The sequence below is a fragment of the Electrona antarctica genome, assembly GCF_951216825.1.
Source record: "Electrona antarctica genome assembly, chromosome: 24".
In the NCBI taxonomy this organism is placed as follows: domain Eukaryota; kingdom Metazoa; phylum Chordata; class Actinopteri; order Myctophiformes; family Myctophidae; genus Electrona; species Electrona antarctica.
In genome coordinates, this window is record NC_136803.1 from 8,876,255 (window position 1) to 8,891,983 (window position 15,729).

Consider the following 15,729-nt stretch of genomic DNA (forward strand, 5'->3'; position numbering starts at 1 on the left):
TGATTCTGTGTTCAGGACTCAATTCTTTCAACTTTACTAACTGAAGGCTAACATACAAAAGATCGCTTCAACAGTACGAAGAGGCAGTCGAGGGCCGGGCCGGTTCCGGCGAGCCGCCCCACGTCAGAAACTCTTGAGAAATGACAGAGTTACCGTGTGGGGGTCCCCAGGCGGGGGTCCCTTTTCTGTACTGTACTGTACTAATACACCTGAAATCATATACAGTTAATATGTATGTGTGTGTTAGGCTGCACAACAGTGACACTTGGTATTGAAAACCAACCAAATGCTATTTTCGTGCTCAGACACAGCCAGCCAGGCAGCCAGGCACACACACACAAGCTACTTAATGAAGTGGTTGCACCACTTAAAAAGAAGCAATGGATTTCCAATTGTATCAAGTTTATTACATTCTATATCATAAAAACATTTTAAACGTATTTTTTCCCCACATATAAACACCGCAAATTGTTACATTTACAAATCTTCAACATCATACAAAATTCAACAGAGCAATTCACAAGACATTCTATTCTTACAAGGACTGTGCATGTACTATGTATGCAAGTATGTTAATGCATGTGCACGTGTATCTGTGTATGTACTTACAGTATTTAAGAATCTATGTCAGTACGATGTCCAAATAGGTCAATATAATCAAACCTTTGCTTTATTTAAACCAATTAACAGATCTATTGTGAACTGTACTCTAGCTGTAATAACACATTTACACGATACATCATTGTGGACATTTATCCATTTGATCAATCAATCAAAAATCAATCAATCAATGAGGCACTGATCGGGTGATCATGCTTGGAGCAACTTGACCAACCAATGGATAGCACTGAGAAACCACGATAGTTTAACAGTGTGTATGACTTCTCCTAGTAAACTGCTATCTACATTATTATTGACTGCTTCCCATACGACCCTATTAACAGTTAACTTGTGTTATTAACCACAGAACGATTATTTTCAACCACAAACTGTAACTGCTAGGTTATTCTATGAAGTTTCATCTGTATTGTGTGAATCCTATGAACACCGACACACGAACACAGTCCCCACGTTTACCTTGTTCTGATGATGACATATTTGGAAAGTGAACCAAAAATGCTGGCACACACGCTCACTCATGCAAATAAATTAACATGGAAAAAAAAGTAAACAATTTTGAAAAAAAAAAAACAGAATATTTTTGTTTTGGTGGTTTTAAAATGTGTAATTAAATGCAAAATAAATTAGCAGCTTTAATCGTGATACCTTCACAAGAGTAGTTTAATACCAAATTTGGTGATATGAACAAGATCTGTGCACAAAACAATAAAATAATTGATAGACATCTTTTCAGGCCGATCGTGCAAAGTGGAGAGCAATGTTCATTTAAACCAAGTATCAGTATGCAATTTCAGAATTCACAATGCGACAGAATTCTTTGAATTAAAAGACACAAACAACCGTGCAGCCAATCAAAGAAAGACAAAATCTGTAATCCTGGTGACATTCTCGCTTTCATACCCACTTCAAATGAGAGTCTACTTTGTTCCCCTCTGGGTATGGTTTTTATTTAACCGTGGAGTCCTACTAGAGCTGAAATGATCCTGCCACAATCTCCTATATGAGAGGGTCCTTTAGGTGATGAATCCATAAGGCTATACTGTTTATAACTCCATGACTAAACCACATGCACATCTGCACTGGTTTGTAGGCATTTTGCTATGCAGCAGTGGGATTTCAGAACAGTTTCCGGACAGGAGATGCAACAACATGTCACTTGATTTTTCCCCGTGGGCACGTCTGCGTTTAGCGCAATGGTTCTGGCCTGCTGCTGCGTAGTTCTAACCGCCACCAACACTTCATTTAGGGTCAGTTCGCTGGAGCCATGTGTTTCCAGCGTAGGCGGAAGTCAAGCGGAAGTGCAGAAGGCACGCTGCGTCGCTGGCACTCAAGTGACTACGGGCCAATCACAGCGCATCTTTTCCGGGACTTATCAATTCAATCCAAAAGGAGCTTTATTGGCACGATCATTGCCTCTGATTGGCCTACCGAACGACTCCTTCCATGACGCACCATTATGTTCCTTTGACGCACACGGAAGCTCGGCAAGCTTCCGCTATGCTTCCGGCAAAAGCTTGCCTCCACGTTGCCTACTCTCGAGATACACACGCCCCAGAACCGAAGGAGGGCATCTCTACCTTCTTATGTCTATGAGTGAAGCGGCGAGGTGCCAGAGGTCTGGGAGGTTTGGGGCGAGCTCTGGTAGGTCCGCAGCAGGACCTTGTGTTTGGTGGCGCCGTCGCTGCGACGGCCATGCTGCTCCACCAGGAACTCTTTGAGGCGGCCGGTGGTGAAGGTGAGAGTCTGCCGTCTCAGCTTCATCAGGTAGGAGTCCTGGAGCCACGCGTGGGTGAAACAGTCCTTGGTGGTCGGACGAGCCCTGGAGTGGAACGAACACACACACACACACACACACACACACACACACACACACACACACACACACACACACACACACACACACACACACACACACACACACACACACACACACACACACACACACACACACACACACACACACACACACACACACACACACACACACACACACACACACACACACACACACACACACACACACACACACACACACACACGACAAAATGTGGAGTTGAACACAAGCAGTGGTGGAAAAAGTACTCACATTTAGTTAATATTACTCTAATAGACTAGACTCCATCTTTTTTAAAGGGACATTTCACCTCTAAGAAACTGCAGTCACGCAATTTTAATAGTATCTGTATAACAGTAGAACACTTTGAAATTTTCACCCTATGGCCAGAAAAATGATGAAGTCATGTGTGTTTGACTAGGGTTTGACTGGATGCTCCAATTTTTTATTCACAGCAGCAACACTACAACGTTTAGTCCTTAGTATTTTTCAAGTAACTAATTAATTCCTCCCACTGCTGTTGTACAGTAACAGTCTGCCAGTGAGGGGTCCTAAACACAGAAAATTGTGTCTCGAAAAGATGCAAGCGAGATGCACCACTGTGGGTTCAAACTGCTAGACTCCATAGCGGTGGGGACTCTGGGGAGGTACTTTACCCAGGCAGGCGCCAGCCAAGAACCCTGAGAGATTATACCTTAAATGAAATGATCACTTACCAAGGGTAGCTACTCAACATCTTCTTGAGAAAGGCAGAGGCACTTTGGGACACATTCTGGTACAGTTTGATCGGCTCAAACTTCGCCATATGGATTTTGGCTTCCGTCTGCAGAGGGTCCTTTTCTTGAAAAGGCAGTCTGCCACTAAGCCTGGTCATCCAAAAAAAGAAACACAGCCGATCAGAGTTTGAGCATGAGTTTGAACAAGAGTAAATCTGTCCTCCCAAATAAAATCTGTATTTTTAAACACATGATGCATTCTCTGATATTTGTAAAGATTGAGCTTTTATTTAACAGCAAAAACAATGTTGACAACCTTATCTTAAACCACTTATTTTCAGAATAGTAACAGAGGTAATCTTGTGTGCATTTCTCTTAACCCATCTTGGGCGGGAACCCCTTTTGGTGTTAGCATCATGTTATGCTTTAGCTATTGAAAAATAGCAGATCTACAAGCTCATAGCGCGCCACCGAGTGGCGCGCTACGAGCTTGTAGGTCTGCTATTTTTTTTAAATTGAAGAACGACTGACATAGAAACATAGCTTTTTCAGAAAACTGTCAGGATGTAGAAGACATTTTTAGAATCTGATCTCAGGTCAAAATGGGTTCTTAACAATATAAATGAGGTAATACTAATCCCCAGCCCCTTCCTTGCGACACTGCAAGAGGTATCTGGGATGACTTCTACAGCACTCACATGATAAAGGCGACAACTCCCAAGGTCCATAGATCTGCAGGGGGTCCCACCAGGTCACCTTTCAACATCTCAGGAGCTGGAGCATACAAGTAGGAGCCGAAAATGTAAGAAATGCCGCAACCAATAAAGCATGTGTTCTATTAGATTCCACTCCATTCCATTCCATTCCATTGTGTCCTAATCATTAATGAAACTATTCTATTCTTTGCGACCAAACCAGTTGCACAAGTAGAGAATATTTGCCTATTATTATTTCAAAGTTTATGGAAGAAAACTGTGGCTACACCTGTAGTGGAATATTCAAGTTTGACAGATGTGATATTTGTATTGATATTTGTTGTGTGAATTGCATTTATTGATTGGTATTTGTTCTATAATAAGTCTGGAATACCAGACGCTGTGGCCCCTTTTCCACCAGGGTTGAGAACCTGAACCGACCCGGTTCTTAGGCCATGAGTCAGAGCCCCAAAATGAATTACGAATTGAGTGGACAAAACCATATCAATATACGTAAATTAATATATGATAACACTTCCACAGGAGTAGCTTTTTCATATTTATCACACATTTTGTTATTTTCACCTCTAGTACATGATAGGTGAATAGGTACAAATGTAATTAATAGTTATCACCATGAAACGAAGACAATGATTTATTGTATTAAACATAGAAGGGGTATCATTACCTTATATTTACTTATATTGACCCTATAAACAATTAAATATAGGTATGGATTTTCCCACTCAATTTGTAATTAACGTTCCAATTTTGGAGCTCTGTCTCATGGACTAAGAACCGGGCTGTTTCGACCCTGGTGGAAAAGGGGCCTTCAATTTTCAATTACATTTTTATTAAAGTGTCAAAACAAGTTGTCTCAAGACACTTTACATATAGAGCAGAAAACCGACATAGATCCCACCCAGAGCAAGCAATATTGAGACAGTGGTAATGAAAAACTGGCCTGTGAGGTCATTGGGGAAAAGTGAATCACACTTGTGAGACTGCATCGTTTCTCACCCATATACTCCAGCGTTCCCGACGAGGACTCGTACGGTTTGAGGCTGAGCGGGTTGAAGGTCTGAGCGCTCCCAAAGTCCACGATCTTGATGACGTTGAGGTTGGTCACCATGATGTTGTCTGGCCTGAGGTCCAGGTGGAGGACACGTCGATTGTGGAGATACTCCAGACCCTGGAGGATCTGAACCAGGTAGCCCACCACGTCATCCTCGGAGTAACGGAACCTGACATGGGGGAAAATCATCCGCAATAAGACCTGAGACCAGATTCTACAAAATGTCTCTATATGAAATGTTTCTATATCAGTGGTTCTCAAACTATTTCTTGTCAAGGAGTCCCAGAATTATATGTATTTGGCCGCCGACCCCCATCTGAAAATATGTTGTTCCAGACCCCCCCCCCCCCCAGAGACAAATATTTGAGTTAAAAATGTTCGCTGTGAAAGAATATATATGCAACGATTTGCACACATCTTCCAGATTTTTCAAAAATAGCAGATCTACAAGCTCATAGCGTGGCACTGAGTGCCGCGCTACAAGCTTGTAGATCTGCTATTTTTCAGCAGCTAAAGTTTAATAAAAGCTAAGGTGACACAGATGATTCGTTCCAGGTCTTAATGGGTTAAGACAGAAGCGAACATCAAAAAAGCACACCGGATCAAACTCCAAAAGTATTATTTATTATTACCACCCACCAGGTGAGGTTCGAGCCTGGTATCGCTTCCTTTCTGAAAATGTCCACTTAGCCTAGCAACTCCAGCACATCCCTATGCTGTGGGGGTATATTTGCATAAAATAGCAGATCTATACAAATACATGACCCCTGGGATCAAGTAGTTTAACCCATTTTGACCTGAGATCAGATTCTAAAAATGTCTTCTATATCCTGACAGTTTTCTGAAAAAGCTATGTTTCCATGTCAGTCGTTCTTCGATTTTTCAAAAATAGCAGACCTACAAGCTCGTAGCGCGCCACTCGGTGGCGCGCTATGAGCTTGTAGATCTGCTATTTTTCAATAGCTAAAGCATAACATGATGCTAACACCAAAAGGGGTTCCCACCCAAAATGGGTTAATAAGTATAGAGGATTTAAAGGTATATTCAGTGATTTGACTTAATTCAAATATCACTTATTTTTCTTTTTTTCTGGATAATTCTCCCTACTATAGAGTGTGCTGACCATATAAGGAGTTCCTCCCTGTCCCCAGTGAGCCCCTGGGGTCAAAAAACCCTAGTTTCAGTTTGGGCTTTGGGTGGCAAAGCCTTCATCCAATCAGGATGAGAGGGGCCTTCCTCCAATCATGATCGAGTGGGGGCGGGCCTTGGTGCACATGCTGTTGGCCTGTTGCACTTCCCCCCACTGTAGAGCGTGCATGTGCACATTTTGTTACCGGACTGGGTGGTTTTCCAAATCACTCAAATCACTGAATGCTCCTTTAAGTGGTTAAAATAAGTTATGCTTATACTGTAATGGTAGAAGTTCAATGACCTAATAATTTGCTGATAAAAGATATTCTTAGTGTGCAGGAGCTGGATGTGAAGACTTGGGACTTCCGCCAAAAAACTGGCTCCCATCCTCATACCATCTCCATTAACCCACATTAAAACACTGATGTTGACTAATGAAGATGAGTTCTGCTGAGTTAAGCTATGCTGAGCTAGAAAACTGTCCACTTCGTGAATATACAGTCCCCGGCCTTGGAAGTGTTTCTGTGTGTCTCAGTGATTGTGTGTGTGTGTGTGTGTGTGTGTGTGTGTGTGTGTGTGTGTGTGTGTGTGTGTGTGTGTGTGTGTGTGTGTGTGTGTGTGTGCGTGCGTGCGTGTGCGTGTGCGTGTGTGTGTGTGTGTGTGTGTGTGTGGATACAGGTTAACTAGCCAGCAACATCATTAGAATAATGGAACCGTAGCAGGTGGCGTATTTATCATTCAATATATTCCCCTAGTTTAGCAGCGATAGGATTTAAAGACAGGAGCTGCTTACCGTGCTATCTGGCTACCATCTCTCCATACCAACATTGCAGTGTTAGCTAACAACGTATTTTGCACTTTCTGGTGTGAAATAATTAGTGAATGATGCCTCCTGTGAGTGCTAGTTCATCCATTTGTACCATCCATAAGTGTGTACAAATGTAACCAAATGAACACTTATATGGGTCCACCTGATACATTCATAAAATCTCACACCAATCTTCAACCTAAATCCCATTGATCTGATTTGAGGAGATCAATAATGCACTATATCAAATTACTAATCATAGTGCTTTATTGATCTCCGAAGAGCAATGGGATTTAGGTTGAAAATTGGCAACGTTTTCCTTGAAATGACTGAGTTCCATCCTACTGTACCTGTCTACGAGGCTGTAGAGGAGCTCTTTGCCCGTGCAGTATTCGGCGACGAGCACCAGGTAGCGAGGCGTGACGTAGGCCTCGTGCAGAGCCATCACCTTGTCGTTGTGGAGACACTTGAGGATCTCGTACTCCTTCAGGATCACCGGCTTGCTCTCCTGGTCGTACGGGACGATCTTGGCCATGTAGATTTTGCCAGTCGCGTTCTCCCGGCAGTCACGGATGACGCCGAACCGACCCCTGTGAAGATAGAACAATATGGCTTTGTTAAACTGCAACTGAATAGAGCGCCGAAGTCCTGACGTCACTCGCTCATCCCCTGGTTCGCGGAAATAAGTTCTCTATGGAGAATAACATTGGGTCATCGTAAAATCGTCTCATACGTTTACAACAGTCAGTCAGTCATATTTGATAGTCTGTTTCTAGCGAAAATGTAACTAATTCGGCAGCGTAACATTAGCGTTTTCTAGCGATTTGTTTATTCTTCAAACACAGTTCTTATATGAGGCGATCTAAGATCCCCCTATGGAGATTATAATACAAATAAAAAAATACACAAACCCGTGGAATGGCGCCCTCTAGCGATATTGACATCAAACTTTGTTGCTCTATTGTTTGTTTTTTTTGGCCACTGTGCAAAAGTGAGTGTACGCCACCAGCGTACACAGAGGTGTAAATGTAATTGATGGAGGTGCCATTGATCAATTTAAGGGGCAGGTGCTTCCTCTCTCCAAAGCTGCTGACTGAATGTACATTTTATAGCGTTCTGATTACTATAAAACATTTAAATGTCATACTATTTCTAAGGTAATATTAACTGGGTAATAAGTACAGTAGACAACATAGACACTCTTCGTCTGCACGAGTGAAATAATGAATGTAAACATCCATATCTCTGCTGTCGGGAGGAAACCACTTAACTCCAAAATGTTCATTTTTCAAAAACCTAAAAAATGGAGTTATGAGGTTTCCTCCCGACAGCAACGATTATAGAAAACTCCCACAGAGTTAGAAGATCAGAAGGAAAATGCATCTAGTTGCTAAAACTGTAAAACAAATTGTGCTTAAGATTTTCCGTTTGCTCATAGTGAGTTGCCATACTGCAGGGCAGGCCTCTCACCTGGCTCTCTCATCCAGGAAGGTGTAGGGCTTCTGGGGCACCCCCTGTCGGAGAGCGTTGGAGGAGGGCGTGGCGCGTCCCCCCGAGGTGGGGGTCCCTCTGGCCCCCGGGGTCCCCCTGGCGGTGGGGGTGCTCATCCCCTCGGCGAGGGGACTGAGGCTGGACATCTGGAGGACGTGGGGGGAGAAGGAGGTGGGAGCCACGCGCGCGGTGGTGGTGACCACTGGGAGCGGGGCGTACGAAGGCACCGGGGCGGGTTTGGCGGGCGAGGACGGAGGCGTGCCGAGGATCGGGGGAGGCTGCGGCGACAGAGCGGGCGGGGGGCTCTGGGTCATGGGCGACACCACGTTGATGTTGGGCCTCTGGGGCTTCGGGAGGACGAAGGGCGGAGCCGGCTTGGCCGCCGCGGGAGGAGGAGAGGGGAGTTTTGAGGGAAGGTCCTGAGCGGCAGACTGCGTCGCCGGAGCGGATTGCATCATCGCGGGGATGATGGAGGATGCTGAGGATGGGGGGGTGGTGGGTGCGGTCTGTGCCGTTTGGGACGAAGGGGTAGTCGTCGGTGGAGTGGGGGAGGGAGCTGGGGGTTCTTTGGGCGAGGAGGCCGAGGACCAGGAGACGACAGTGATGGATTTACCGGACGCTCGGCTCTGAGCCGGTTTGACTTTGAGAGGAGGAATGTTAATGGAGGAGGTGACCAGTGGCGGGGTTGGGACCGTCTGCACGACGGCCACTGGAGGCGAGACCCCTCCCACTGAAAAATAACACAACAGATTTAAATACACTGGAGGCGAGACCCCTCCCACTGCAAAATAACACAACGGATTTAAATACACTGGAGGCGAGACCCCTCCCACTGCAAAATAACACAACAGATTTAAAATACACTGGAGGCGAGACCCCTCCCACTGCAAAATAACACAACAGATTTAAAATACACTGGAGGCGAGACCCCTCCCACTGCAAAATAACACAACAGATTTAAATACACTGGAGGCGAGACCCCTCCCACTGCAAAATAACACAACAGATTGAAATACACTGGAGGCGAGACCCCTCCCACTGCAAAATAACACAAAAGATTTAAATACACTGGAGGCGAGACCCCTCCCACTGCAAAATAACACAACAGATTTAAATACACTGGAGGCGAGACCCCTCCCACTGCAAAATAACACAAAAGGTTAAAGGAGCATTCAGTGATTTGGGTGATTTGGAAAACCACCCAGTCCGCCCCGGTAACAAAATGTGCACATGCACGCTCTACAGTGGGGGGAAGTGCAACAGGCCAACAGCATGTGCACCAAGGCCCGCCCCCACTCGATCATGATTGGAGGAAGGCCCCTCTCATCCTGATTGGATGAAGGCTTTGCCACCCAAAGCCCAAACTGAAACTAGGGTTTTTTGACCTGGGGACAGGGAGGAACTCCTTATATGGTCAGCACACTCTATAGTAGGGAGAATTATCCAGAAAAAAAGAAAAAATAAGTGACATTTGAATTAAGTAAAATCACTGAATATACCTTTAAAGAACATTCACTAAAAACTAAAACGCCGGGACAGCGCTCCACACGTCCCAACCTGTTCTCCCTTCTGGTTCCAAAACTATGGAATGCACTTCCCATGCAATTAACCACAGACTCACTACCAATCTTCCGTCGTAGTCTGAAAACCCACCTCTTCAGACAAAATTTTAGCCTATAGCACTTGCCGTAGCACTTGCCCTAGCCTCGATGACCTTACAAGGCTTTGTGTAAATAAAATAAAAGCGACATTATCATGTTCAAAAACTGGCAATTTTGAAATGATTTTCTGCTATTATAGTTTTAATAAAATGTAAATGTTATAGTTTTCACATCACTCTAATAGTACAGTATGCTAACTCTTTGTGGCGATATATGATACCTGATGGGTTTAAGCTGACTTTAGGAGACAGGTTGCTGTAAGGTCCCTGTCCAGCTTTGTTGACGCAGGCCACTCGGAACCTAAAGGTGCCCCCTGGTGGCAGGTCTGTGACGTTGTAGTAGCAGTCTACCACTCCAGTGGCCACGATCAGCCAGGTCACATCTCCTGTAGAGGAAACAAAATAATAATAATTGAAAACTTTAGTTACTAGTTACTTTGGAGATTTTCATTTTGATTAGAAAACACACATTAAAACACTTCAGCCCTACGGCCATTTGAAAATAGCAGATCTACAAGCCCAGAATGTGTCGCGATTGTGACGTGAGCTTATAGATCGGCTATTTTCAAACGATTTTGTACACATTTTGAACTTGTGAAACGGGACATTTTGCAATATGAGTACTTTTACTTTTAGCACTTTAAACTAAAGTACATTTTGATGCCGATACATTTGTACTTTTACTCGAGTACATTTTGAATACGGGACTTCTACTTGTAACGAAGTACATCTATATTGCAATATTGATACTTGTACTTTACATGTAAAACATTTGAGTACTTTTTCCACTGACTGCAGCCAATGGGCTGTTCTCAAACTAAACCCTAGAGGGCAGTGTTGTGAAACAGATGGAACAAAGCTACCAGCTACAACTGGCATGTGGTGAGAGGGGAGATTCAACTGGCATGTGGTGAGAGGGGAGATTCAACTGGCATGTGGTGAGAGGGGAGATTCGAGACACAAGAAGTGATTCAGCCTTATATTATGAAATGTTGAGAATGAGACATAGTGCATAATATCATAGTATTCTGACATTGTTGCATTGAACCATCTCTGTGTGAATGGTGAATTTGGATTTGAAAATAATTACTTAGTCCCTCAGAGCTTTATTAGTGTTGCTACTTTTGATGAACTTGCATTCATTCATTTCAGCAAATAGTATATACAGTATATATATTTAGCAAATAGTCTCAGAAACCATTCAATAAATGATTATACTTTGTCACGTGACATTGTCGCACCATAGAAGGGAAAAATAGCTGCGATGAATAGCAGTGATTTGATTTTGATCCCACAAGCACAGATGTGACAATTACAAATGTCATGCCATGCTATGCAACGTATCTGATCCTCTAATCCAGTGGTTTTCAACCTATTTCATATAAAGCTCCATTATTTATTCAGCATTTGAGCCACGGACCACCATTTGATGACATTTAGCCTCTCAGACCCAAAACTAAAACATTTTTTTGTTTGGATATTATATTGTCCACAATTCCATGCTGTAGGGCAGGCCTATTGATGTGGTACCATAGGAGAGATAAGGCAAATGTTATTTTACATGCTCTAATTGTGTAGATGTCTTGTGCAGGTATTTAACAATAATTTAACTCTTGAGAGTGTAAGAAACCGGTTTCATTTTACACTCAATTACATTTGGAATTCCAGACTTTTACTTGTAACGGCGCATTTCTATATTACAGTATTGATACTTTTGCTTAAGTAAAGAATTTGAGTACTTTTTCTCCCACGACTGGTTTCCACAACTCACCCTCTGCCCTCCTCTCCAGGGCGTAGGAGCACGGAGCCTTGGTGTCGGCAGGTTTCCAGAGCACCAGGGCCGTGTTGTTGTATGTCTGGGGAATCTCAGGGGTTCCTGGACGTTTGGGGACACCTTGGAGAGAGAAAGCAATATGTGGGTGCAGGCATGAGCACAGATCAGACATCGAAGGGGGCTTGAGCCCCTGCCCTTTTAGCTTTTAAGACTGCCCTCTCCAGACCATGAATGCAGCATTTACTATAGTGAAAGAAATGCAAATGCCCCTTTTTCCATGCCAGCAGTCAGGAGAATTGGTTTCCAAACTCTCCTGAACTTGAACGCAACATTTTGCATTGAGATAATTTGTCCTCTGTATAGAAATCCATGTCGTACGCTGCATCCTCAGTAGCTAAAGAGTGCTCTCTTTAGCTCTTGAATCTGACTCTTGAATCTGACAGTCAAGATTCAAGAGGTCGAATAGCTCAGAGCGAAATAATACATAATTCATCACCCTTAAAAATCTGTCAATAACAAGATGTTAAATTTCACACGAGCGACTGCTGATTAATATGAGAACCAACAAGAAGCCTTAACTGCTAAAAAATGTAATACACAATTCATCATCACCCACTGCATCCTCAGTAGCTAAAGAGTGCTCTCAATGCATCGCGCTTGTAGATCAGCTATTTTCGATAACTTTGGCCAAAAGTGCCCTTTTATGGAATTTCGGCCCCTGCCCCTCTGACATTCTCGGCACGTCCCTGTGTGGGTGGAAGGAGAGCATCTGAGTAGCTGCAGATCAGCGTGATAGCGATTCGCCATGCAACTCCTTGACAACCAAACGGTTGCGAGAGGTTTCATGTAGTTGCATGCAACGAATAACGATTATCCCCAATGGCATTTGCAAGGAGTTGCACTGGTGTGACTGAAATGTCCTTAAAACCGTTTGGTTGCAAGGAGTTGCGACTAGTTGCATTGGTGTGGTTCAGGCAGAAGGTGCAAGAGCCGGCTAAGGAGGGAGAGTGGGCCCCCTGGATTAAGTGTCCTCGCACAATGCACACCCCCTAACCTGATAAGCAGGTTCTCAGCCTCGCACACAGAGACGGAACACATTATTTTTTTTCCGCCATCAGACTTATGAATAGACATTGAACACTACAAGGCCTGGACTATATGGCCATATGTCTGGGGCTAATGAAATACTTCTGCACTTTTGCACCTGAGATCTTGCACTTTTCAGTAGTTTTAGTGATGATAGTTTTTAAGCAACTTAGTTTTAATTAACATAGGTTACTTGACACTAGACTGTAGCTGTTTTATGGGTTTTTAACGCACAATGAATTTCACGTGCCTTTTACTTTGTAACTGGTATTGCTGACAATAAAGTTGAACCTTGAACCTTGGTGCCTTGCATGGTTTCTTCTGCTGTAGGTGTGTGAATGGGTGAATGTAATGCACATTGTAAAGCGCTTTGGATAAAATTCGCCATATGGACATTCAAGTTGAATGTCACTTCAGGGGAAATGTGTTCCGTCTACCGCAGAGAAACAGGACAAGAGATGAAACGACAGACGATAATAATATAAAATCCAGATTTATCTTCAAGCATGATATCACCTCATCTGTGCATTCCCTCAGTAATCGTGCACCAGATTCACATCAACTTGATTTCACGCAGCGTGAAAGAACGATTACATACTTCAGACAGTCAAGATTCAAGATTCAAGAGGTCGAATAGCTCAGAGCGAAATAATACATAATTCATCACCCTTAAAAATCTGTCAATAACAAGATGTTACATTTCACACGAGCGACTGCTGATTAAAAGCTATAATATGACACAGATGCGTCCTCAGGTCTAAATGGGTTAATATGAGAACCAACAAGAGGCCTTAACTGCTAAAAAATGTAATACACAAATTCATCATCACCCAAAGAATTCTATCGATGACAGGACGTTCATTTTAACAGGGTGTGCGTGATACAAAACACAGGCCATAGCGATGCTTTTGCTGTTCTGCCAAATCAAACCTGACACCAACATCCTCGGCACCAGATTCTTGCTGTGGTTAACAAGCGAGTCAGGCCTTGAGGGGTAATGATCTGCTGGATTTTTGCTGTCAGAATATCAAGCAGCAGCAAACAGCGTCAGTGATCCAGATAAATAACACCCCATGGCTTGTGTCCCTGGACCGATTCAACCCCAAGTCAAGGAAAATAATGGTGAAAAGGAGAGACACTGCCACTTGCTGGGTTCAGACTGAGCATTTATTCAAGCAACGTTTCGGTCTTGGGCTAGCCTGAGGAAGGACCTTCCTCAGGTCCTAGGTCCTTCCTCAGGCTAGCCTGAGGATTCTGAGGAAGGTCGCAAGACCGAAACGTTGCTTCAATAAATGCTCTGAACCCAGCAAGTGGCAGTGTGCGGGTGTCTCTCCTTTCCACATTGTATATGCCTCGTCATCATCGCACCTGCTCCAAATTACCTACCGGGTGTGCGGAAGTCATCTCTCTATAAGGAAAATAATGGTAACATTAAAATAAATAAATAAACATATTGCACCTGTTGTAGCAAAGGCGCCGTTTGCTGCTGGAGCCTTGCTCCTCTGAACAAGGCTGGTATCATTTCAAGTAGTTTTTTTGTTGTTTGTACAGAGCAATCCACCGCAGATGACTCAAGGCACAACAACGTAATTGCAGCAAGTGCCATTCGATCACATGAATTACGTGATTAATGTGGGAGCAGTCATTAGACGCAGACATTCATATTCATTCATTCAATGTTCATACTCTAATTTAAATTCAATTATGTGAAATCCCCAATGATACATCGCATTATGAAGACAAATATTTCCTTCAAAAGCCAATGAGTATTTGCTCATTTGGTTCAGACTAATCTCTCAAGACAGATTTGTACTGACTGGCGCCTCGTACTGTAGTCTCATTAATGTTGTATTCATGGAACAGGAATGAGCTTTGTCTCAATTTAATACAAAGACAGAGCAGAGACTGTGCCCAGTTTGCCAAACAAATGACAGCACAAATGATATTTGAAATATAAAAAAATAATGCTTATCATCGTCCAGATGTGTTTTTCTTAAAGGAGCATTCAGTGATTTGGAAAACCACCCAGTCCGCCCCGGTAACAAAATGTGCACATGCACGCTCTACAGTGGGGGGGGAAGTGCAACAGGCAACAGCAAGTGCACCAAGGCCCGCCCCACTCGATCATGATTGGAGGAAGGCCCCTCTCATCCTGATTGGATGAAGGCTTTGCCACCGGCCACCAAAACTGAAACTAGGGTTTTTTGACCCCAGGGGCTCACTGGGGACAGGGAGGAACTCCTTATATGGTCAGCACACTTTATAGTAGGGAGGATTATCCAAAAAATAAGAAAAAATAAGTGATATTTGAATTAAGTCAAATCACTGAATATACCTTTAAGCAATAACATGGAATATAATCTTTGTTACACCCATGCAGTCACACGCTACTTACAAGCCAACGACAATGTGCAGGAGCTGTTGATGGTGCCTATTGGGTTGGCGGCCACGCATTCGTACAGCCCAGCATCCTGGCGGGTTGTTTTCATAATCATAAGAAGCTGTCTGCCGTCTGGATGGGAGATCAGGTTCATCCTGCCGTCCACCTCCAGTGGCTTCTTATCTGGAAAACACACCATCAGGCCACAAGACATGTTGAAGCATATTCAAAAGTCACACCCGTGTGACGTGAGTGGTGCAACTCCGTGTGGAGGTCCCCGGGGGGGGGTTCCCCGGAAGTTCCAGGGGATGGGCCGGTTCTGGCGAGCCGCCCCACATCCGAAACGGTTGAGAAATGACAGAGTTACCATGTGGGGGTCCTTGGGGGGTCCCTCTACTGTACTGTACTGTCAGTCTGTCACACCCGAAATCATCATATATACAGTTAATATGTGTTTG

At 43.8% G+C, this 15,729-nt stretch overlaps 1 protein-coding gene across 2 annotated transcripts in view; it reads right to left on the bottom strand.

Annotated features, from left to right (window-relative positions):
* Positions 1–392: 392 nt before the first annotated feature.
* LOC306917238 (striated muscle preferentially expressed protein kinase-like) overlaps positions 393–15,729 on the bottom strand; it is a 60,726-nt gene continuing 45,389 nt past the window's right edge. For both annotated transcript variants that reach the window (XM_079495374.1, XM_079495373.1), the window contains exons 31-39: positions 15,287–15,454; positions 11,803–11,925; positions 10,253–10,417; positions 8,351–9,101; positions 7,231–7,470; positions 4,887–5,110; positions 3,870–3,945; positions 3,172–3,321; positions 393–2,440 (exon numbers count right to left, since the gene is read on the bottom strand). In XM_079495374.1, the coding sequence (XP_079351500.1) occupies positions 2,209–2,440; positions 3,172–3,321; positions 3,870–3,945; positions 4,887–5,110; positions 7,231–7,470; positions 8,351–9,101; positions 10,253–10,417; positions 11,803–11,925; positions 15,287–15,454 (2,129 nt within the window). In that variant the 3' untranslated portion in view covers positions 393–2,208. The remainder of the gene's footprint in view (positions 2,441–3,171; positions 3,322–3,869; positions 3,946–4,886; positions 5,111–7,230; positions 7,471–8,350; positions 9,102–10,252; positions 10,418–11,802; positions 11,926–15,286; positions 15,455–15,729) is intronic.